A 24,565-nucleotide genomic window follows, 5' to 3' on the forward strand; every position below is an offset into this window, starting at 1 on the left:
TGGCCCACGGGTACTTGGAAGTGGCAAAAGGAACTCAAGCAAAGAAGTCAAAAATAAAGTCGAGGGGGAAGCAGTATTTCCCCACTGTGGTTGTACTGGAGAGCTACGGGAAGGGGATGATGGTTTTGGTGGGCTGCTGAAGCTGACAGGTCAGAGAGGAGCCTACAGCCGTGCTGGCTGCCTTGGCTGGGGCTGTCAGCTGGGACCCTGTACATCACCGGGGGATTCACATCATCTGAATGTCTCATCTCTTCAGTTTTATCTCTACTGGCATCTACCAGAGCCAGTCCAGCACTGGTCAGCGAGGCAACTTGAGTGCTAGTGCCTGCCCTTGTGATGGGGAGCGTTGAGGACAAACATGGACCTAGCACATCTGCGGCCTCCTCCAGGCCCCAGGGTTTGCAGCACAGGTACTGCTCTTTGCCACTTCTCTGCCAGCTCTCGTTTACTCCAGCAGAAGTTTACTCCAGAAATGTCAAAGGAGCGTAACAGAGCTGGGAGTCTGGCCCTGCTCTGTTTTGTACCCAAAGACATGAGCGACGTGGCCTCCACAACCAGAACCACGATCTCACCCCAAACACATCCCATAAAATACAAGACTGTGCTTTCACATGGTACCAGATTTTTTCTCAAGATTATGGCTTGTGTTATACCTGAACCCTGACTGAGAGGCAGCCAGCTTTTGGCTACATTTCATTTACAGGCATACCATGTGAAGTACTCCCTGGCTCCAGAGGTGGGAGTCTGGGGGTGGGCATGTGCATCTCCCTCACCTCCATTCCCTCCCAGTCCAAACCAAACAGCCTTTAGTTCTTCCCAGCCAAGAAATCCACCCATTTCTTGGCATTTCTACCCCTGGGACAAAGGATTTCTAGGAACTTTTGTTTTGCTTGTATTGAAGTAACAGCTGCTGTCAGCGCATCCCAATATCCACCCAAGGATCCCCCCGTGCCTCTCTGTATCTCCACCACTGTGACAGCAGCATCCTGGGAAGAGGTAACATGGATAGAAGTGGAATATGTCCTTGTGGGGGCTGGAAGGGCTGGCTTGTGGTTTCTGTCCTGTGCAGGAGGCAGGACAAGCATTGAGGTGCTGGACAGAGCAAATTCCCCCATCCGGTGACCTTGGCTTTGCCACACAAAATGAGAACCACGAGCTGCATCTGAAGATGCTGCAGAGTTCCATTGAATTCTAATGGCTTTTTATTTTTCTAGGGTGTCTTAAAAGAGTCTGGTTTTCTGTGAATCTAATTTTCTCTATGTGAACATTTGGCTTTTCTCCCCCCCACCCCCTAAATAAGTTATTAAATAATCTCAGTGATTTCAGATTGAGACACAGTGCTGCCCTCAAGAGAACCCAAGATACATATTTACTGTTTGGGTTTGTTATTTTTGTGTTTCAAATCATTATTTAAGCAAGGTGAAGGGACGAGTGGAAACGAGGCCCTGATGCTTCAGAACGTAATGCTGAGTGCGCTCCTAGATCAAGAGGCGGTGCAGCCTAATGGCTTACAACAATACAATCACTGCTCGTCTTCCAATTAAACTGAACGAGTTCATTTACTGTGCTTCAAACAGCCTCGAGGAGAGACAGGACTATAAATTTTCTCAGCCATAAGGGGACCGAGGCCCATCAGCGAGCAGCATGGCACAGACTCGCTCATCGCCAGAGGGTTTTTCTCGAGTCTTTTTCTCTGCTTTGAAATGAGTTGCAAAACAAGAGTTAATTTCTTTTTCAGAAGTGCATAATGTCTCCCTCCCTCTGTCTGTCCATGCATTGTACCAATGAAAGGCACACAAAGCTTGCAGCAGTGACCCCTGCTCCCCGCAGACAGCTGCCACTGCAGCACCTGCTGCCTTGCCGGGAGTGGGGCCCAGGGGGCTGCCCTTTAATGGGGAGATGGGCTGGGCTCTGCTAACCCTCTGCCTCAAGGAGGCAAACCTCCTCTCTGCCTGCTGCAGTGAGCACTTCCAGCTCAGTTTGGGCTGGTCTGGCACAGCTTTGGGATGAGGGTTCGCATTGTGTTGCCTCCTTTGGGTACCCGGGGAGCTGCTTGGTCCCCCCATGGCTGCACACTCTCCTGCCTCTGCTTGAGTGCTGAGCTGCAAATTTATCAGGTGATAACCAGAGGTACATTTAGTCCTCTGGCAGGGAGGAACAGCAAAAGAGAGAGGCTTTCATGTTTAGGAAAGGCTTTGCCTTCCAGCTCCTGAAGAGCCCTGTTTGTCATCAGAAACACGGCGTGCAGCAGTTAAAAGAGCAGCTTTTCCTATAAAAACCACAACCCAGGCTGGAAAACAGAGAGCAAGAGCAATGCGGCCTGCAGGCATGCTATCAGCCTCCCCCAGCCCCCCAGCACACACTGTCCCCATCCCTGCACTGTATTGTCCCACCTGTACCTCCCTGCAGGCACACCAGCACAAGTAGTGCTGCTTGGAACAACCAGACCCCACTGAGCCTCCCTGAAAATTTGGGTCAAGCCTGTGTTAATTAGTGACATTGCAAACGAGCTTCAGTGAAAGCAAAGGAGCTGGCAGGGAAGGTAGATGCGGTGTGCAGTTATCTTCATCAGGTACAACAAAAGGCAATTAAGCTCACACCCTGCAGTTACTTATATTGCTCTGCTCAACCAGAAGCACAAGGGCATGGAATATATCCGTACAAGTGCGGAACAGTGTCTGCAGCAGGACGGGGGGTTGCTGTTAATGTTCAGATATAGCAGCAGCGTATTACCAGTTCCTCTGCATGCTGAGGCACAGCCTCACAATCCTCTTTCTCAACACGTGCCTATTGTGGCTGCGTGTGATTAAAGGAAAAAATGTGTGTGTGAAGCTTGGAAATTCATTGCTCAAAAGGAGCAGGGAGCTCTGGGGTGTTTTTGCTTGTGTGCATGCCCATGCATGTGCCAACTTGCACATAAAGGCAAGAGGGGAAGAAGCAGCGAGGTGGATGCATGGACAGGGAGCTCTTCTGTGTGCCTCATCCCTCAGACTGCAGGTAAGCTGAGCTGGATGTGGTCATTCCGATAGAAAAGAAGGGACAAAATGCCTGGAGACAACCCACAGAATGCTTCCACTTTTCAGAAGAAAATAGAACAAAATCTGGCCTAAAGTTAAATAATTTTTAAAACAGACGTGGAAATGCTGTAGCATTACCTGGAGGAAGTCTGTGTCTTGCCTGTCTGGGTGTCTTCTGTGTGTCAGAGCCTTCCCCGGACCATCACTTTCCTTTGGAGATATCACGGTGAATCTCCTCAGGTCAGGAGGGTTTGGGTTGGAAGCCCAGGCCAGGGGTTGTGGCACAGAGAATGTGTGGCATTAGCAGACAAGACTGAAAGCTCCCACTCTATTTTTCCCTGCTGGTTCTGAGTACATGATATTTAAAGACCTTATTCAGCACTTCACCAGGGCATTCAATTTAAACAAGTGCATAAATGTGCTCTTGAACAGTGTCCCAGGAGAGCATACTGCTGCCCGGGAAGAAAGAGGACACCAATGGACTGTAGAAGTGAGGTCTTTTTGCCATTGGTTTCTTTGTGTTATTAACTCACACTGACCTTTGCTGAGTTGACACAAGGAAACACCCCAGGCTGATGGCAATGAAAGCTCTGCAGCTCGTCCTTTTTTCTTTGCATGTGCTGCTGTAAGGACACACACGTAAGCACAGCATGCAGGTTCTGCTACTCGTGCTCTGCCTTACATGGCTTTATAAGCAATGACTCACTTGTGCACTACACACTCAGTAGGTGTATATGACAGGAGTAAATATATGTCTATGACTCTGGGAGACGGCTTGTGTCTGTCTGTATCCATATACGATCTGTGTGTATAGTGACTGAAATGCCAGCTGTGCAGGTGAGCAGAGAAGGCGCCTCCTCTTGCTGGGACTATCTCCTCTATCTGCAGTATGGCTCAGCTATTTCCAGTTGAAGACTGGGCTTAAGGGGAAAAAGTCAGTCCCCCACTATATTCCACTTCAGGGCTCAGAGGACTCCACACAAGCCGCTGGTAGCATTCCGCATCCACACACAAGCACCAGGTCCTGTACTACCTCAAGTCTTATGTAGCACTGCCCCTCTCCAGAACACCCATCAGATACTAACACTGATCAAAGAGCATCACACCTCTGCTTGGCAGCTACTGGGAACAAGGGGGAAATGTGCCATGGGAAACAAAGATTTCATACCAGTCGCTATCTAAGATTTCTCTCCATTTTTGCTCCCTCTCTTCTAAGGCACGCATTATATCATCTCTTCCCATGTATATGGAAAAACATCCCAAGGCACTGAGACTGACTTTACCCTCGGCTGCACATGCAGTTCCCATTAGCATCAACGAGAGCTGCACACAAGCTCTCAAGTTGGCCCCTGGGCTTGTCAGTCCAGAGCAACAGTGATCTCAGAAGGATCCCAATAGAAAACATCCCCTGCCAATAATCACCAACTCACTAAATGCAAATATTTCCTTTATATACGTCTGATTCCCTTTTTTACCCCTGAAGGACTAAACTTTCGGACATGAAGACCGATGAATTAAGTCCATGTTCAGCTGAGCAAAGACTGCATAACAAACACATCCCTGTGAAATATCATCACTGAAGGCCACGGGTTTTAATCTTTTCTTTTTTTTGTCCTCAATTCATTATTCAGAGGCTAGAGACTCGGCAAACCTTTCCCCTCTCCAACCCCACTCTTGAGGAGGAAGTGCTGAAGGAAGGAATGACTTTAAATACATCTGGAGAACAGCACCATTAATAAGTAATGCTGCTTTAACCAGATTTCGTCTAACATCGCTATAATTGAGTTATAAAAATTACATGGCAGACTTCTCACCCATATTCCCATGGCTACTGAAAGCAAAGAAGCACAGTGCGTAATACTTACGACTTCCTTAGAAGACAGGAAGCTGTGCAGTGGGAGGGTTTGGCTGGTCTGAACCTCTGCAGAGGAGCTTCTCTTTGCTGGGACTTTTGCATGGTGCTGGGAGCGTCTCCGCCGTGTTTTACGCCCTTCCTCCCGAGACCTGGCTCTGCGCCTCCAGAAAACATGCAGAAGCAAAGTGTTATCCTCAGCATTGCAGCAGTGCCCACCAGCAGCTGCATGCAAACCCTTGCCTTCTCTGTGGAGTCAGGGTGGAAAGAAAGGGAATATTTTGCTTTAAAAGCATTTTAGTTTGCAGCCAGGAGATGCGTGGTGGGTTTTGGGTTTTAAACCTCGAGTTTCATCTCCAGTTCCTAATTTTACGGTGGCTCACAGCTTCCACGCAGCCTTGAATATCCCTATGGCAATACACCTCCAAGAGAAGACACTGCGCCTGCATGAACTTCCCACCTACTACTGGTTGTGTTCCTCCCTGCACTGATCGCCGAGTTTCCATGAGAAGTTTCTCAGTAGTTTTCTAAGTGGACTGGGTCAGAGGGAGTGGTTTGTTCATAAAGCTCTTTAAAACAGCACATAACAAGCTCACAATGTGCATAGCTATTCAATTTGCCATGGCAGTGATGCGGGTCTTGCACCAGCATCCACTCAGCTGGCCTCGGGATGCATCTGTCATCTACAGGAAAGAGATTTTAATCAGGTCACAGATAGTGGCCATAGGATGCCATTGGCAAATACATTTCCATTGCTAAGAACAAGCTTGAAGCTTTCCTTGGACATTGGCAGTACAGAGCCCTGGGCTGGGGAAGGCAGACTGGGCTGAAGTCAGCTGTCACTGGCTGATCATCAGCCATGGGGATTAGAAGTGACTGTTGGGCTGAGAAGATGCAGCTACCACTTATTGAGCCCAAACCCTCTGTTTTATGGCTGTGACCACAAGAAGCTCAACTCCCAACTGCCAGAGTGGGACATGGCTCTGCCCAGAGAGTCAGCAGGGCACACAAGACACTGCAGTCACTACCCTGATCCACTGCAGTGCTGCAGGGCAGCCAGTCCCGTGAGTGGTGACATTACCTGCTCCTGCAGCTCGGGGAATAGGAGTCAGAGCTCTCTGAGCGAGAGTGGCAGCGGCGGTGGCGGTGAGCTTTCCGGGTGCGCCCACGAGAGCTTTGGGAAGCAGAAAAGAAACTGTGGTTAGACAGCAGACCCAGGCTGTAAGACCCAACAGTTGGAGGCCAAAGGCAACGACACTTACATCAGAAACAAGATCAGCATTTTAAAGCAAAGGGATTGGGGCGTGAAACATTGCAAAGGACACAAAGGCGTGAAAAATTCTCCATCCCTTCATGGCTGCCCTGACATCAAGACATGTCATCTTACTGAGATCTATGCTAGCATTTAGCTACAAGCTGTTAGGTTGCCTCTGCGCCCTGCTGGAAGATCTATGGACAAGTGCACAGGAGAGCAGCAGGCAGCACCAATCCTTTCTTCTTTAAAGACCCAGCAGAGCTATGTCACCCACTCCCCCCTCATCCTGCAGCCCACCATGACAGCCCAATGCCTTGCCCTGTTTGGGGAGCACCATCTGTCTGGGCAGCCCAACCATCCCAGACTCCCCATAATACAGGACATTGGGTATCAGCTTTCCCCACCTTCTCAAGATAAGAGGGTCCAGCCAGTCCTATAATCTGCTCTTACTGTTGTTATAAACATGAGACAGCCTCCATAACTGCAGCCTATGCTGTACACGATTTCTGCTTGAGGGGACAGGACCATTTATTTGACTTCTCATAGGTGCCCAGTTGTTGCCACTCAATTCTCTTACATGGCTACAGGACAGGGACCAGCAAACTGCACACAGACACAGGTTCACTGTCCTGCTGCTTTTCCCCTTGCTCTATTTGGGTTGTTACAGTTGGACTTGGCCCCATAACCGAAGGGCTGGGCCTGTCCTTGCCAAAAGCCCCAGTCCTGCACTCAGGGAGCAGGGTTATATGAGTGGCAGGCTCTGAAACCTTCTGTGCTTGTTCCTTCTTGTCATGCCCAGTGCCCACCTCAGCAGCTATTTTGGGTCTGGCGTGTAACCATCTGCTCAGCCTGGCACTGCTGTGCCAGCATGCAAAGCTGATGATGGGTTAGTTGACAGGAACAATCTGGTTTCATGGCCATGCTGTACCAGTCACTGACACCGTTAACATACCTGCCTGGACAGCATTTAGCAATTTGGCACCATAAAAAATCAGTGAACCAATTGCCTGAGCACAGCATCTCCTCCAAAACAAAAGGGCAACAATGAGGGCAATTGCTTGAACTCTGCTTGGCTGTCTTCTCTGATGCTGTTTATACACTATGATTGGATTTCCAGCATTTCACATTTGGGGAGCTTCCTTCCTTCTGCATAGCTGAAGTCAGCAGCACTGACTGCCTCTCCCTCCCTGCATGCTTTTTCTTCACCTTCTGTATCAGATAAGCCAAACCCTGATTCAGGTTGGCTTATGGGATCTCTCTGATACACACCTGGGAGCAATGGGGAGGCTTGACGAAGCCAGGAGCTTCAGTTCTGATTTCTAAGTTGAAAGATGAAGACTAAGGAGCCCTGGGGGGGTTCATCCCCAGAGAGCAACCCCAGAAGCTCTCATTCCCCTCTGTCAATGCACTACTGCACCCAGTCTCTGTTCTAACCACGCTGCTAGGCTAATGCAGGCTGGCCAATACTGTTGTGAGTGGAAGGTGCCTTCTAATACAGATAATCAAGGAAGCTTCAGCTTTATCAGTGATCTATAGGATTTCTGGGCACACAGCAGCTCAGTTTGCATGAAGAAAATGGTGAGAACACGCAGAAATGCAGAGAAAAGGAGATGGGATTTCTGCATGCAATAGAGGTGGAGGTAGCACCTTGTGGATTCTAGTCTCTTCTGTCCCAATGGGCAGCAGGGTGACACTAGCAGTGCTAGGGGCTCTTGTCCTTCTGTTCCCTTCCTAAGAATAAAGGTTGTGCTGGGAAGAATTACAGGGCAGGTCATGCTAACGCCAAATAGACAGCAAATCCTGGTCTGTCAGCTCATCTCCTTTCCCTAACAGGGTATGCTGAGTCCCAGCAGGGCCAGCCAGGGGTGTGATAGCCAGGCTTCCGCCCCAGAACTGCTTCTGTGCTCTGAAAGCAGGTGAGAAGCCACAAGTTGCAAAATGGAAGTTTTACAGCCTCTTCTCCTGTCCCCAAAGAACCATGTCTCATGCCATGCTCATGTCTGCTCCTTAAGACAAACATTGTGCTTGTCTTCTGCACACATCAGAGCAGATGGGAACCTCAGCTCCCTATTTCAATAGTCTCCATCACCTCTAAACAACCCCTTCTTTTCCCCAGCCCCCATCGCTTTCTGCTCCCATTTGGATATTTGGTTATATCACAAGCAGTCCCTGTATAACCTCTGCAAGCAGCAAAGAAGAGCTAAAGCCCCTGTCAGTGAGAGTACACCATTGTGCAGAGCTGGGTCTCCTACTGCCTTCATCAGAAGAGCTGGACCTTCTGCTCACAACTGGCAGGGCAGAGAATATTGTGAATCACTACTTACTGTTTTTTGTGTTTTCTTTCTTCCTTTCTCTTACTTTTGGGGCTTGAGGAACTAAATAAGAAATGGCTAATTAATTTGGAGATTTCTGTTCTGATTAAAATACATATAAATATATCGCACGATCACACATCAACATTACAGCTGAACTGCCCAAAAACATGCAATTAAAAAACTGAAGGGCTGAATGTTTCTGACTTGACACAGGGGGTCTCAGCTCCTGCTGAGAAACCTGGTTCATTGGCTGGGACACAGTGCCCGTGGGATCAGCCAACCTTCTGGCTTTACACTTTCCCATAGAGAAGATACATGCACTGGAATCCGAAGAGTTCTTCCAGCATGCACCTGGAAAGGCACTGGGTTGGAATATTTCCTCACTGCTGGGGGATGTGTGCTGTTTGTAGGTGAAACCGTAGGAAGAACGAAGGCTCAAGATTCAGAAAGTGTCCAACGTGGACGAGGTTGTGAGACCCACAGGGGATGGGGGGACCAAGGGGATTCCACAAAGAGTCATAGAAGTGGCTCCACACCATGAACATCAACCTTGTGAGATCCTGAGGAGACCGTTTCTAAGGGATCAACCCGCACGTGCTCAGCTCTTACCTGTGTCTTCTCTTCTTTGAGGATAACCTGCAAGACACAAAGGTGCACACTGAGCACAGCGTCTTACAAAACTGGAAGTCTGAATCTGACACAATCTGGTAAAGTCCATCTTGAGGCTGAGCACTAAGGACACAGTGCACCAGATGTGTCCCATCTGAGCTCCTAGCACAACATCCCATAGAGCACCCAGCATGAAGTCCTGTCTAGAATGGCTGTGAGATGGCTCAAGGCAAGGCCAGTTGGGATCTGTAGTTGAGTGGGATCTCAAAATGACCTCCATTGGTCACTAACACTCAGTGGTTGATCACGCTCCCTTCTGGGATGAACCATAAGCCTATAGTTCATCTTGCAGGGGCACAAATGGGTTCGACAGGTGTAAAAATGATGAGCATCTGACCCGAGATGGATACCAGGAGGTGCCAAATATAGCATAGCATAAGAACCTGCTCTCCGAAAGGATATATTTTACAGGTATTTCTATCTCCTTCAATTCTCCCCCCCTTCCACCTTTTCCCATAAGAAATAAGCGCTGCTTTTCACTCTGTTCACCACTTTTGGTAGCTTCTTGCTCTCATTCAATAAATTATAAATACACGAACTCTCCCAGGGAGATGGCATCCACTGTTCTCTGCAAATATTGGTTTAACAGCTGAGAGAAAACAGTGAAATATTTGCAATTCCAAAATTTTATCACTCTCTTTAAATTAAAAACCAGCTTTCAGAACCTGATGCTTCCCCGCAACACTTCCACAGGAGAAATACCTGTTTCTTTTTCGTTTCTTGGAGCTCTTCTTTTTCTTCTTCTTCACAGGCGAGGGGCTGTAGGAAGGAGACCTGGGGGAGCAGAGAGGCATCAGGGCCAGCACAGCCCTTCACCCCCAGGGCTGCCCACCCTGAACCCCACCACCAGGCCTTGGGGCTCAGGCAGAGCTGAGGCTGAGCCATGTTCTGGGCATAAGGGGAGGATGAGAGGATGGCCAACAGATCCCCAGCCCCTCACACCTCTGTTTTATACCCGTTTTGTTCCTTCATGCACCAGGGGCTGCAGGACACACTTCCCCATGAGGCAAGGCCCAGGCCAACATGGCCACCCTCACCTCCGTCGCTTCTTGCGGCTGGATTTCTTCTTCTTCTTCTTCCCCCGGGCCGGCGGCGGTGCACGTTCACCATCACACGATGGGCTGCAGAAGCCAAACAAGACTGTAAAATAAACTGATAAAAGCACCATCGGAATGACCTCACTTGGGGTTGCCCACCTCCACGTGCCACCATCCCTACCTGAGGGCCAACCAGGACAGATCAGGGCACCTAATTACCCTCTAATTACCCTCACTTGAAATTAAGTGCCTCCTCTGTGGGTTTAATGGAGATATAATGAGGCAGACACTGTACGTGGCTGCGACGCCAGCTGGTTATTTGAAATGAGCTTGCTGAGGTTAACAACTCCATGACAGATTTATGGGTTTCGCTGCTTTGTAAATATGTTTTAAATAATTAATTGGCATTTGATTTGCATACAATAATTATTGAGACCGGGTGAATCTAATGGTAATGGGAGACATGGCAAATGTTAAATAGCAATTGATTAGAAAAAATATCTATTTATTGACATGCTATGGTGATTTAGTGAGATAAGCATCTCTTACACAGTGGTTAAACTTGGAGTGGGGGGGAAACTGTCTATTAATTTCTTTTTAAATTGTGCTATGTTTCAGCAAAAAGCAAACAGCAGTTAATGAATTTGGAGCACTGGGCTGGAAATGTGAAATGAATGAGGGTTGGTGACCCTAAAAAAAGGCAGTGAATGATGGAAACTAGAGCACAGGCTCCATGCCTCAGCATCCCCACTGCTCATCCCACTGGCTGCAGCTGCCACCATCAGGACCTCGTGGTTGAAAAGCCATCCTCACAGGGATGTGGGCTCCGGCATAGCTCAGCCCCGTCCTCATCTCGTTCTCCATCATCATCCCCTGCCATGTCTGTGCCAGGGCATGAAGAACCTCCAGGCTGTGTGCTCAGCTATAGGCAGCCTGCCTGGAGCCCTCCCCCTGCTCCCAAGATGAAGCCTTTTGTCTTTGAAGTGGAAGCCTCCTCCCTGAGCTGATCTAACTTTAATTGTTCCTCTGTGATTGTAATCAGAGTCTAATTAAAAATACACTTTAGATTACTGTTCCGGTTAGCCTGACATCTGAAGATAGTAAATGCACTTTCTGTCTCTTTCTTTCCAAGCAGAAAGGCCTTAAATCCCAGTTCAGCAGCAAAGGCTGAGACCCCAGCTGCCTTGCTTAGCAAGCTTCGTTCATTTTTACCCTTGCAAGTTGTCAGGGGCTAACAGTGCACAGATAACAAAGCGATATCCTAGTTAGGGCAATGCTGCTGCTCTGATCTCAGTGTGGGTGATGGGAACTGCTGAGGGTGATCCACAGCCAGAGGGGAACCCAATGTGCCCCAACCCCTGACCAGATCTAACAGCCTCAGCAGGGATGAGGATGATGAACCTCACGGTGGGGTGGTTCTGTCCCTACCTGCGTGACCTGTGCTGAGCAGGGTTGCGTCTCTCCTTCCCTCTTGCCCAGCCATTGGTGGTGGAGGTCTCCTTGGACACACAGCTGCTCAGCTTCTCAGGACGCCGATCCTCGGCAGAGTATGGCAGGCAGCTGAGCGTCCCACTGCATGGCAAGAGGCCAGAAAGAGCAATAAGAGAGCTAGAAAACAAAGGGAACCACCTGAGCCATGCAGGTGCCTGCATGAGCCCCAGGGAGCCCACACAGAGTAGAGCCCTGCAGATATTTGTTTCAGAGAATGGAAGCACTGATGGAAAGCCATAAACCATACCCAGTGGTTTTACCCAGTATAAAGAAATAAAGGAAGTATCAACAAGGCCAAGCCTGGCCAGGCATTTGGTCTTTAGAGACCATCACAGCCACCAAATGTGGGCTGCAGGGCCAGGATCAGGAGTGGTGCACATCTTCAGGGTTCAGTGATGCCAGGAGGGAAGCTAAAGTGCAGTTCCATGGGGAAGCAGCACATCAGCCCCAGCTAGCCGTGGCCAGAGGCTTGCAGCCCCTGGGAACTTTCTGCCTGCCCCAGTCATGAGAATCACAGTTCTGGGGGCTGGAGCTGGTGCAGAAGCATCTGTCAAAGTCAAAGAGACTTAATTCCTATTTCCACCCATGTTCTCAGGAAATCCCCACCTTATCCAACAGCCCTTTCTTTCTTGGAGCACAGATTGCAACGCCTGAAGGTTTAGGGATGAACATTAGGCAAACACATATGCTGGGGGTCAGTGGGATGAAGCTGGAGGAAATATTTCCCACACAGGTGATGCTGGCAGATCCAATGGTCCCTCCATCTTTACAATCTATTACTCTGCTTGTAAAAAATTTCCCAGTCTTTTCCCATCATCCATGCTATTTTTAATCATCCAGGAAGCTACATGGTTAATCGCTTACTTTGTGCGAACTAATTAGCTTGTGGCATTTCCCAACCCCCTTTTAAGAACAGTCTTCGGAGGCTCAGTCATTAGGATCCATTAAAAATGTCCCCAAATTAATGACCTGTGCAAAGCTGGAGCAGCTCCAGTGGTGCGGATGGGGGCTCTCCCTGGGCACAGTGGGTGATGTCCCCACTAATGGCATTTCAGGTCCTGGTGTTGAAACACATTAGCCTGAAGGCAACCAAGGGCTGCTGTCCTGCAACACGCTGGGGACCATTTCTTCTGGGCTTGGAAGTAATTATTGATGGAAATAATTATTCTCCAATCCCATCAAAGGCTGGCTTCAGTTCAACCCAATACTCTCCTCTGGTGAAAGCTGAGAGTCACTAACGCTCTAAACGGGCTGGTAATCCCTTTGTGTTAAGCTCTACAGACATCGATTGAACAGAGAGATTCAAACATATATATATTTTTTGTCATCTTTCATGGGCTGGGCCGTGACAGCTGGGAGAGGCACGGAGGACAGGGCAAAGGCACAGAGTGTTTGCTGCCTTGGGAGCAAACCGTGGCCGTGTACCCATCACTGTGCACATCACCATGGGCACATGCCATGCCATCAGACCATGAGATGCAGCGCTGGGTGACACAATCCCCTCCCCTGTCCTCAGGCTCCTGAGTCCCTGAGCCATCTCCTGCCACAAAGCTCTCATCAAACGGCCTTTCTCCTGCAGCTCCTCATCGCTGGAGGACTGAGAAGCAGAAAAACTGCCTTCCTGGTGAGCCTTGTTTGGAGGGCACAAGCAGAGTTGGGTGCACAGAATCATAGTCATGGAGTCATGAAGGTTGAGAAAGACCTCTCAGATCCTCAAGCCTTAAGCCCAACCCACCCCACCATGCCCATAACCGCATCCCTCACTGCCACATCTTCACATTACTCGAACAGCTCCAAGGTTGGTGACCCCACCACTCCCTGGACAGCAGTGCCAGTGCATCACCAGCACAAAGACATGCACACCCACGGCTCTGGGACCCCACTGTCCCACACCCGCTGTGGCTGTGCCACACTCCTCTCAGAACACATCCCTCTGTGCAGAGGAGGCTTTCTGCACTGGTGAAATCACCCTTTCCTTTCTCTCTTGCTTTCTGCCTCTTCTCAGTTGATTGAAAAAAAGAAAATGGTTGACCCGGCAGAAGGAGGGGGGGGAAAGGAGAAGGTTGTAAAGAGATTTCCACGCCAAAACTCATGCAGATGTGTTTACGTAAATCCCTTTGAAACAGGCTCTAAAAATACTTCTTTAAAATTACGAGGTGGGGGAGGTTGTAAGTGCTTTCCACAAACACAGCCACAGAACCAACCGCACGGCAGGTTCCTTCCCCGCCTCATCCAGACCGCTGTTATTAGTGCAGCAGGAGCCCTGTCGTTTGTTATTGGAAATTATAATAGCAAATCACCGCAATATTCTCCCTGATTGCACGGATCCTGAGCCAGTTCAATTTTAATCTTCTCTCCACTGTTTCCTCGTGCATCAGCAGAGGCACCAGCTGCAGAAAAGCGCGTGGCTTTCTTGAAGCAGCTTAAGCACAGAAAAGAAACACAATTCCATAATAGGCATTTTTCATCCAATTTTTGCCTCTGTGGCTCACCCCCCTCTCACACCCTTGCATCCTGCTGCAAGCCCAAGCCCGGCAGCAGCTCCTTTTTGCTTCTTGGCCTCCAGAAATGTTTCATGACCTTTCTTATCACAACCTGGGCCAAAAAAGCAGCTCGTCTCTTCATTTTTTCCAGCAACTGATTTGCTATGCATGGCTATGTAAGAACAGAGGTGGGTCCCCACCGGTGACAGGGCTGGTGCCAGGTGCTCCAAGGACACTGCATGGTTACAGCCCAGGGATGGGGATAGGATGGGGTTTGGGGATGGGCTTAGGGACGGGGATGGTAAAGAGAGGAGGATGGGATGGGGACAGAGATGAGAATCAAATGCGGCAAGGATGCGATTGGGATGGGGATGGAAATGGGATGGGGATAGTGAAGCAATGAGGATAGCAGCAGGGTTCAGAATGGGGAGAGGATTGAGGATGGGATGAGGAAAGGGTTGGGAATGGGGATGATAATGGGCACAGAGATAGGAGTGGCTCCATCTCCATCATAAACTCCTGCTGCAGGCAGCTGCTGGCAGCACTGGGGCAGATGTCCCCCCCATAGCTTAGTGCTCCAGTCCTGATGAGGACCCTGCCTTCGGGTGTCCTCCTCCCCAAGATGTTCCTTTCAGGGAGCAGCCCTGTGCCTCTCCTGTTCTTAAATCTCCCTCCCTGGCAAACACCCTGCAGGTTCCCACACCTGGAAAGGTGACAGTGATGTCAATCAAAGCTCCCATTCCCACACCAGGCAGGGCTGTGGGTCCTCACTGCAATTCCCTTGCCCAAAGTCCTGCTCTGTTGAGCAGGGCAAATGGCAGCAAGATAAATAGTTTATTTGCCAATAACATAGCTCGTTAACTTCTAATTGAATCGCGGATTGTGAGCACACACTTGTCGGGAGTGATGGGAGATGGCTTTGAGCATGGCTCTTAGCAGGGCTCAGGGGAGCACAGGGAAGTCTGTCAGGGGATGCTCCACACGGAGCAGGAGTGTTCCCTTTGGTGCTCAGACAAAGCTTATTCCCCTTCTGTCTCCAATAAGGAACTTAGCAACAAATCTCTCCCACCAGATAGACTCCCAGTCCAGGCAGGGAGGTGGCGAGAGGCTCCTGAGGGGAAGGTCCGGCCCTGGGCAACCGGCCCTGAGGCTGCAGACAGTCGTTCCCCTGCTCAGCACATCCATCTTTAATTGGGTGTAATAATAATTTTATTGCTTGCTGGGATTTGTGAGGCTGAACTAATATTTGCAAAACGCTTTGCTATCCTCAGCTGAAAGGCAACCCGGAGCGGCAAAGCCCCCGTGCCATTCACAACGGGATAATCCAGAATTATTCATAAACAAAATCAAGATTATGCAAATATATTCATTAGTTCTCAGCATACCTCCAGGAAAATAGAGGAATTAGTCTTGTTAACAATTGTATATTATGTAAGAGAGCGGCTAAGCACACAGACATGCTCCCCATCCACCTGGGGCTCATCCCAGGCTCTCAGGGCACTGCAGAAAGAGATGAATTTGGGCTCAGGGTGGTCCCAATGTCCCCTTGCTGTCCCTTGGCACTAAAGCCCACCTGCATGCCCAGGACACGACAGGATCCGCTGATAAAGGTGAGCTGGAAACACCACAAGGTTTAATTAATGCCACATGCCTTTCACTCCATAGGTTGTGTGGGTTGTTAATTATTTTTATAAAGAAAATAATTAGTCCCAATCAAGGCAGAAGCTCTCCAGAATTACAGCTCATTAACCACTCTCACATTTTTTCTGTTCTATAAAAAGTCGCGTGGTGCTGATGAAAATTATAGACCCTTGGAATCAGCATTAAATACAAATTCAGACAGTGTTACCATCCCATTACCATCAACTGCATCGACTTGGCTTTGGTAATTGCAGCTGGAGATGAAGTGCAGGGATTTCTGCTCTGTGCAATCTCTGCAAACAAGCGCTGTGCCCATCAGCCTGCCGGAACCAACTTGACACTGAGCAAATGCAGCCCCAAGGAGGGGACAGCCACCAAGGAGACTGAGGAAGGCTTTTGTGGGTGGATGATGGGATGCTCAGGTTTGGGGCAAAGGGGACAGGCAGCAGCCTGGAAGAGGTGGGTTTATGCTGTAGGACATGGGACACAAGGGATCACAGAATCATTAAGGTTCAAAAGGTCGCTGAGGTCATCTGGTCCGACCTTAATCCATGGCGTGATCGCTCCAGACCACATCACTCAATGCAACATCTGTGCTCTCCTTGAACACCTACAGGGATGGTGACCCCACCACTCCCTGGGCAGCCTGTGCCACTGCATCACCAGCAGATGCTCTGGGGGGGATGCAGGAGCACTCCATGCACCTCCAGTTGGGTCATCCCAGGGCTGGTTCTATTGAACGGCATAGAGGCTTCATTCAAAGCCTGATTGAAAGAAATCAGAGCATGGTAAAGTGAGGTCAGGGCAAATCGATAGTGGAGTGATGGGGAGGGTGAGCAGGGTGCTGGCTCTGCTACTTCGGCACCATGAACAACAAAGGGAGCCCCATCCTCTGCTCCACAATGAACATAGCTGAGAGCCAAAATGGGGCTTTGGAGAAGGAATGGGAAGTGGGGATGGGGGCAGCAAGCAGAGTGAGCCTGGAGGAGCAGCACTGAGCCCCGTGCCCATGGTCCTGCTGACCAGCCTGGAGCTGGACCAGCTGTAGCCAGCTGCTCATATCATCAATGGAGAGACATCAATTAAACATGGAGTGTTGAACGGGGTTGTCTGCAGATCAATTAGCCCCAGCCTTGGGATGGGGACTCAGGGACTGTTTCAGCCCCTGAGCAAGCCCTGTTGCCCCCAAACAAGCCAATTTCAGCCAAACCCTGCCCCAAAAGAGGCCATTTTCAACCCCACTCTGCTCCAAAAGACCAATTTCAGCTCAGTCCCCCTGAGCTAGAAAAGGGCAAGAACAGCTCAGGGACTGCAGCGCATTCCCCAGCACCTTTCTCTCTTTTAATAGAGTTTGTTCCCACTTCCAGATCTTTAAGCTCTCCTTGCAGTCCCTGCTGCACAAGCAGGGAAGGCACTTGTGAAAAAAAAAAGGAAAAAAATATGCTATTTTTACACTCCCAGTGTTTGTCAGCACTTTCAGCTTACCCGTGGAGGGGAGCTGGTGGCACCAGGACTGCATCGCACCAGTGCACCATCACTGCTCCTGTGCTATCAGGCCCCATTCCTCTGCCTGCTGAGCACCAATGGGTTCCAAACTGGGGTGTCTACTCCAGGCACCCAACTGTCCCTCAGTTTCTATGTGGTCACAAAAAGTGTCCAGCCCTGGTGTCCCAGGCACAGGTGGGATTTAATGCCCTGCTCCAGGCTTGGCAATGACAGAGAGGTTTCAGTGGCCACGGGAAGAAAAGGTAAGGGAGGGGGAAAAAAAAGAGAAAAAGGAATTGCAGTCATGCATGAAATGATTTCATTTCACTGAGGAAAGGATTGCCTTTGGAAAGTTCATATTATGGAAAATCGCACATGAAGGTCCAGCTGCAGGGAGAGGGGCAGGGAGGGGGGGAGGAGGGCTCAGCCCCAGCCCTATGGATGGGCTACCCCCCCAAAGGAGAGCCATGCTTGTATCTCACAACCCTGAATATTTGTTAGTTAAACCTTGAAAGAGTGGTGCAGGGTTATGAGCCCCCTCCATACAGGGTCTTGTCATGCCAAGATGGGCTAAGTCATTTTTTTGGACATATTTCCCATTCCTGAATTGGAATCAGGAATGGGGTGGGGGGGATTAGACCCAGGTGGTTTCCTGCAGCCCCTCACCCCATTGGAGACCTGAAGCCCTGTAGCCCCTCACTTTGTCCCAGGTTCATCCTCCAGAGGTCCACAAGACCCCACACCGCTGCACCATGCCCTGGGATGCAGTCCATGCCTTTGGGGACCGATGAACTTTTACCACTGAGAATCACCCCAGCACCAAACGAGGGATGGGGCTGAGGGAAGAGGAACAGGAGGAGAAGGAGGAGGAGGAGGAAGGCTCTATGGGTCCCATGGGCATCCCCAGTTCTGCCCTCACCCCCAGCAGCCCTCGAGCTGCCTCATGAGCGCAGCCGCCGTGCAGCTGGAGCCAGCAGGCAGGGGCTGACAAAGCCGCCCTATTGACGGTGCCCCGAGCACAGGGGCTTTGCTTCTCCCCCCTCCGCTTTCCTCCTCCAGGCCCACTCCCCCCCCTGGGCCGCGGCCATGGGCTCATTAGTGCTGCGGCTCGTTGGGCGCAGGAAGGAGCAGATGGCAGCCAGGCCCCGCTGAGCAGATGCCCGATGGACAAGGGGGGGATTAGCGGAGCCGGGGGCCCTCCGGCAGCACAGCCCAGTGCTGACACATGGGGACCGAGTGGGGCAATGAGGATGAAGAAACCACAGTGATGTGCCCAGCAAGCTGCAGGTTGGGGTGAAAGAGAGATGGGCCCCATCCCAGCCCCAAAATCACGGCTGACTGCAAACTGGGCAGTGAAACCACGTGTAGCACAGCACATCCTGGGGGATTAGGGGTTAAAATAAATCCCCACGCTGGCCTGGGGTGACCCACTTCAGCCATCTGGCAGCAGGGATGCGGCTGGTACGAGGGGTGCCAGGGGGTGACAGTGGGCAGTGGCAGCCCTGTGCCCCTTGGAGCCCCCCATGGAAGGAGAAGCAGCATCCCACAGCTGCTCCGTGGGGCTGAGTGCGGGTAATGACGATAATGAACAGCCACCCACTACCTTAAAATAAAAGACTCTCTCTGCAAGAAGAAGAAAAGGAGGAACTTCAGCTCTTCCCTCTGTACCACAGTGTTCAGTATCCCCTTTGCTCCATGGATTAGAGGGCAGACCCCCGAGGCGCAGCCCCCAGCCAGGCACGGGTGGGATTAATGTATTCTTTTGTTCCGGATGAAGTGTGGTTTTAGCGGAGCTTTAACCCTGCAAACCTCCCAGAGCGCCTGTCAGGAATTAGGATGGAAGAGGCTTTATCTGCAGGGCCGGGGCACCCTGGGGAAGCACCGCACTCTGATCTGGGGCTGCGTATGAACCCGAAAGGCAAGAACCCCACAGACCCATCCAGGAGGAGGAAAATCCCCTTCTGCAATGGGAACCCCACGCTGCCAGTGGCTGCCAAGCTGGGAGGAAACAGGGACACAGATGGTCACCGTAGTGTTGTGCTGGGCTTCCTGCTCCCTTCATCCCTCTGCCTGCTGGCACAGAGAGCTTTGCACTTAGATCAGTTCTGCAGTGAAGCCTTTGGGATAGCAGCTGTAGGAGCCACTGCTGCCCATGGTGCCCCAAGCTGAGCTTCCCCAGTTTCCAAACCTGACTGATCACTAATGGAGAGGTGGAAGCATTCAGTGACCTCAGTGGGGATCCCCAAGGGCTGGGATGTTTGGTGCAGTCTGATCCCCCAGACCTCTCCTGCACCAATCAAACATCTTCGCCAAACTCTGGTGACATTGAGCGATGGAAAGAAGCTTTGAAAAACAGTGCAGAGATGCTGCTCTTAAGCAATATTGTGACAGCCAACAGAATCTGAGGATGTGTAGTTGAGACAAAGTCGCACAAATCCCTGCATATCCCAGCAGAGCTCGGTGGGTACCAGCAGCCCCTTGGACACATTTTGTGTGGTCTGACCCTGCTGCCCTGGGCTTTGGCTCCAAGGGAAGGAGGGGGACAGACAACCAGAGGGACATGCACACCTTAAAACTATAACCCAGCCCCTAACACCACTCCAAGCTCCAAAGAGTCAAAGTTTCCCGAGCATCACTTGGGGAGGGGGGAACAGAAAGCTCAGATCCCTCAGCCCCAGGCAGGGGGTCCCCTGTGATCCCAGCCCCTAAGGAAGAGGTTTGCAGAAGGGAGCAGACCCCAAACCGAGGGTTCCACACGCCCTTACCTGGGCAGCGGTTTGCGGGCGGTGATGCTGGCCACGATGATGCTCTCTGGTCGCGGTGTGGCCACGGCTTTGAAGGTCCCTCGCCAGAACTTCTCGAAGAGCTGCTTCTCGCCCTGCTGCACGCTGGCCATGGCCCCGGCACTGCTCGGCACGGCCGCTCTCCGCGGTGCTGATCGCTACATCCCTCCCGACCGCGCACGGCTCGGTTCGGTGCCGGCTTGGGTTCAGTCCAAGGTTTAACGGGGGATATCCCGGTTCGGGTAGGGTTGGAGGGGAGCGTGTGAAGCCGAGCCAGATCCCGGCTCCCGTTTTGTGGCAGCGAGGCGGGGAATGGGGCCGGGCCCGCTCTTGTCCCCTCCCCGGTGCCGCCTCCCACAGCTGCTCCGCTGGGAGCATCCATGGACCAAGAGCATCCTTGGCTGGGAGCACCAGGATGGTCCTCGTGGGGCCCATTTCGGCCGCTCAGGAAGCATCCCGGAGCTCTCGACCCTTGGAGGGGATTTGTCTCTCGCAGCACAAGGGACGGTGACCTTGGATGGATGCGCCGCTCCCTGTTGTGTCTCGGAGAGCCATGTGCTGATTTATGTAAGCAACCAGGGGATAATGGAGCCAGGAACAATAGCCAGGAACAACAGAGAAAGAAGAAAAATCACAGAGGACTTGAGCACTTTCTTGTGATAAATAGCCAGCTCCATCCCATTGCTGCAGCTTGGTGACCAAATGCCCAATCAGGCACTGGTGCCTGCCCTGAGGTTTTCAGGACGCAGCTACAGCCAAGGTCCCCGTGCACCATACAACACTTCCACCAATCCCCTTTTTAACCCCCCAGCCCACAGCCATCCCCACCAGTCCAGACCCCGTCCCTGGGGCTGGAAACTGGAGTTGCTCAAAACACCTCCAGATTCACTGCCAAACACCAGGGATAATGAATATTTGCACTATTAAATTAGCAGCCCGGGTGGCATGTGTGCAGGGGGAAGGCAGTGATTGTTACAAGCAGAAACCTCTCCTGGCGTACCTCATGGAGACATCAGCGAGCTAATTAAGCAATTGGCTCCGTTAACAGAGGCTCCTAGGAATACACTTTCCCGCTATAGAATAACTGCGCTGTAATAAATTGCCTCATAAATAAACAGCCAGAAAAAGCAACATAAGATGCCCAGAAAAAGCTCTGTGCGATAAGCAGGGGCGATGCTGGGTGCTACCGGCACTACCAGCACAGTCCCAGCACCACACCCTGCAGGAAGCAGCCCTGTGGGGATGCTCCATCCCCTTTTTCTCCCCTCACCCTAAAGGCCCAGCCCCCCTTACCCACCCCGGTCCCTGATTTTGATTTGAGAGATGACAGCCAAAAGCTGCCCAGGGCATCCAGCTGCTGCCATGGATGAGCACACGGAGCTCAGCAGGACAGATCTGCGCCTGCTGAGAGGTACCCAAGGGGAGGAAAGTGGAAAACGCATTTACCCAGGATTACATTTTAATCTCTTCTCCCTTCCAGAGCGAATAAAGCTTGGTTTGTCCTGGAGCTGGACAAATATTTTTCTATAGATGTCATATTTTCCCTCAGTTTTGGATTGCTTGACTCGTGTTTTACACATTGCAGCACCCGGTGGATGCTGAGCACCCACTGCAGCTGCTGTTCTTTGCCCATTGGTTCTTGTGGCCCCCAAATACCCAACAAAGCAGAACCAAGCCCGTCCCTGTGGCCTCATGGCCAGGACAGTGGCTTCACAACACCTTATGACTTTGAGGGCCCCTCCATCCATACCTCTGTCCCCACTTTGCTCCCCACAGGTGAAGGCTCACCAGCAGCCCGCTTTTGCACCAAGCCTCCCCATATCCACCTCGACGCATCTCCCAGACAGGCAGGTTTCCTGCAAATGCAGAAAATCAATGATTACCTCTGGAAGTATTCATTAGAACTCAAGAGTCAATAAACAAAGGCTGTGAGTACCCTCTATTCATTACATTCAGCAGCACCTACCAATTATTCCCTCTGCGAGCTAAACCAGTCCCAGGCAGCAGTGGGGGGATTTTGGCTGTACACTGAGGATGCAGCACACCTTGGATCCACCCCTGCCAGGCCAGCATTCATCTCTCTCTCATTGGAAACGTCCATTTCATGGGAAGTTTTCCCATTGAGAAGCTTCCAAGAACAGCCCCCCATCACTGGGTCCCTTCACCTTCCCAGCAGCTGGGGACATCCAAGGATGAGGCTTCGGAGGTGACTTTGGATGGGAGAGAGAAACAGGTGAGGACAAAAAGCCCTTTTTTCCTTGAAATACAAGTATGGAAATGCACTGTCCTACACATACGGGAAGGTGGACATTTTGGAAGCTGGTGGCATCCAGCTGTTGTCACCAGGCTGGCACCACCCACGTGGTGACAGAGCATTCCCATCCCAACCCATCCCATGCCACCCCATCCCTCCCTTCTATGGGGCTGCCCCGTCCCAAAACAACCCAACCCTCCCTTCCATGGAGACATCAGCTGGAGCAGGCTTTTTCCAAGTGTCCATCCCACACAGCTTCATGGCCTCGTGCGCCATGCAGGGGGATGGCACCCCTCTTGCTAATGCAGCAATTAGACATGTTCACATTAACCAGATAATTAAGCAGAAAGGCACTAATTGAATAAACAGAAGAACTGAATGCCAATGACATGGAGAGAAAGGAGGCTGGGGACGGGTGGCTGAGGGACGGCTACAGCCATACAAGCTTTCAGAGCTGCAGGGAACAGGCAGAGGACTTGGGGAGCAGACACTTCCTGCTGAGACACGCTGATGGAAATGCAGAAACATTTCACTGTGCCGTGATTGTATGTATTTCTGAATGCAGCTGCAGCTCCGTTCCATTCTGGGCTAATTTAAGCTCCAGTTAAACCAGGCTAAATTACAGCCCTGGAAACCAATGTGACAGGGAATGTGTCCAGGAGCCCCAAATCCTGCTGATCTTGCTGTCTCCTTCCAACTGGACTGGACTGGACTAAGAGCCCCTGGCAAAACATCACTGCATGTCGCCCAGGGACTGCAAGCAACCCTGGGTGCCCTCTGGTTCCCAACTGAGCAGGGCAGGATGCTGCTGTGCTGGGACCAGCAGGATTAGCTCTGGGGACAGGGGACAAGCGAGCCCCAAGGGTAGGGTAGTGCCACCCCATCTGTGGAACCCACAGCCCCTTTGGTTGCTCCAGAAGAGCAAGTGGTCATCTAAGACCAAAGCAGCAAAGGTCAGGGGGGCAGAGGCTGTTTGCCCTCAGATTTTTATTTTTAATAGAATAAAGAGGAGATTATTAGATACAATTAATCATTCACACTGTACAGGAGATGAAAGCGTGGGGAGTAAGCAGATGCCGGTCACGATTCGGCGCTCATTAAGGCAAGAGCGGGATTCATCTCCTACACATGATTAACTCCTGGCCGCTGATGATTTACATGGCAGATGATCAAAAGAGAATTAATTACCCCACAAAAGGGGCTGCCTCCAGCCCGGCCCCAGCAGCACTGCCAACAGTAGAGCTGTCGGTCCCCAAAACCATGTCCACAGCCACCACACTGCTCAGACAACCACACCACAGCCATTCCCTGCAAGCAGCTGCAGAGCAGGAGATCCAGGCACATCCCTCCACCACCAGGGCTACTCTGCCCCACTGGGTTCCTTCATCCAAGAGGGCAATGTACACCCGAAGGCTCCAGAGCCCAGCCCAAGCCAGAGCATCCCTGGACCCCCAGCTTAGCATCTGCTGCTCAGATAACGAACCTGTGCTGATTATCACCTTTATTTTGAAGATTTGAACTCCCGCAGGAGTCACCTTCAGCTCCAGGAGGTGGCCCCTCCCGAGGTCGTGGGAGATGAGCTGATTGCATGCAGCTGATTAGCAATTAGCCTGGCGTGCTCCAGCTGTAAATACCAACACCAGGGTTGGGGAGGCATCCTGTGTGCTGATATTAATAAGGAGAGGGGCACACAGCCCCTGCATGAAGGAACAGGCTCCAAAATATTTCCCAAGGATTTTGGCAGCCTGCAGCACTCAAGTCCCACAGAGCCCTGCATCCCGCTGTCTGCCCAACAGCATAAGAGTTGTGTCTTTAATACAGGGTTGCAATATTGGCCTGTAAATAACATGATAACAGATTTACAGATTGGCCACCACTAGCGGTATGAGCTATTAATGGCTGGGGGATCCAAAGGGACAGCTCCTCTTCCAAACCCGAGGGGCTCAGAGCCCCCAGGGGACACAGGGCTTGGTAACAGGGTTCCAGCCCCATGGGATTGAACTGAGCCCAGCTCACCCATTGCCACTGCCCCCAGGACCATGAGGCTGGCACACATCTATTGCAGGTTTCCATCTCTCTGCCCACGGCTTTTAGAGGCACTCAGCTGCAGACTGTCTCCACGACCCAAGTCCCCATTCCTTGGGGCTTTAAAAGCCTCAGCATAAAAGAAATTAATAACAAAGTGAATTGTACTTGAAGGCAGCTGCTGGAGTGAGGAAGGCAATGCCTGGAGCTCAGGGGCTGTAGCAGCACAGGCAAGCGAGACGCGTTCCAGGGGCTCAC

The 24,565-nt window shown here is 51.1% G+C and overlaps 2 protein-coding genes across 7 annotated transcripts in view; both read right to left on the reverse strand.

The window, feature by feature from the left end:
• Positions 1–20,293, reverse strand: part of SRRM4 (serine/arginine repetitive matrix 4) — a 28,634-nt gene extending 8,341 nt beyond the window's left edge. The window contains exons 1-8 of one of the 4 annotated variants that reach the window (XM_085556167.1): positions 20,011–20,293; positions 11,574–11,717; positions 10,146–10,229; positions 9,811–9,882; positions 9,049–9,075; positions 8,449–8,499; positions 5,951–6,043; positions 4,883–5,027 (exon numbers count right to left, since the gene is read on the reverse strand). In XM_085556167.1, coding sequence (XP_085412293.1) covers positions 4,883–5,027; positions 5,951–6,043; positions 8,449–8,499; positions 9,049–9,075; positions 9,811–9,882; positions 10,146–10,229; positions 11,574–11,717; positions 20,011–20,141 — 747 coding nt within the window. In that variant the 5' untranslated portion in view covers positions 20,142–20,293. Of the gene's footprint in view, positions 1–4,882; positions 5,034–5,950; positions 6,044–8,448; positions 8,500–9,048; positions 9,076–9,810; positions 9,883–10,145; positions 10,230–11,573; positions 11,718–20,010 lie in introns of all 4 variants that reach the window. The other 3 variants (XM_085556166.1, XM_085556169.1, XM_085556168.1) reach the window with 3 other exon arrangements.
• Positions 20,294–20,436: 143 nt separating this feature from the next.
• Positions 20,437–24,565, reverse strand: part of LOC146759674 (uncharacterized) — a 37,042-nt gene continuing 32,913 nt past the window's right edge. For all 3 annotated transcript variants that reach the window (XM_085556199.1, XM_085556204.1, XM_085556205.1), the window contains 3 exons: positions 21,995–22,238; positions 21,779–21,884; positions 20,437–20,586 (listed from right to left, as the gene is read on the reverse strand). The gene's annotated coding sequence lies outside the window, so the exon portion shown is untranslated. The remainder of the gene's footprint in view (positions 20,587–21,778; positions 21,885–21,994; positions 22,239–24,565) is intronic.

The sequence above is a fragment of the Coturnix japonica genome, chromosome 9 (genome assembly GCF_054131305.1).
Source record: "Coturnix japonica strain WE chromosome 9, WE-NBRP24, whole genome shotgun sequence".
Lineage (NCBI taxonomy): Eukaryota > Metazoa > Chordata > Aves > Galliformes > Phasianidae > Coturnix > Coturnix japonica.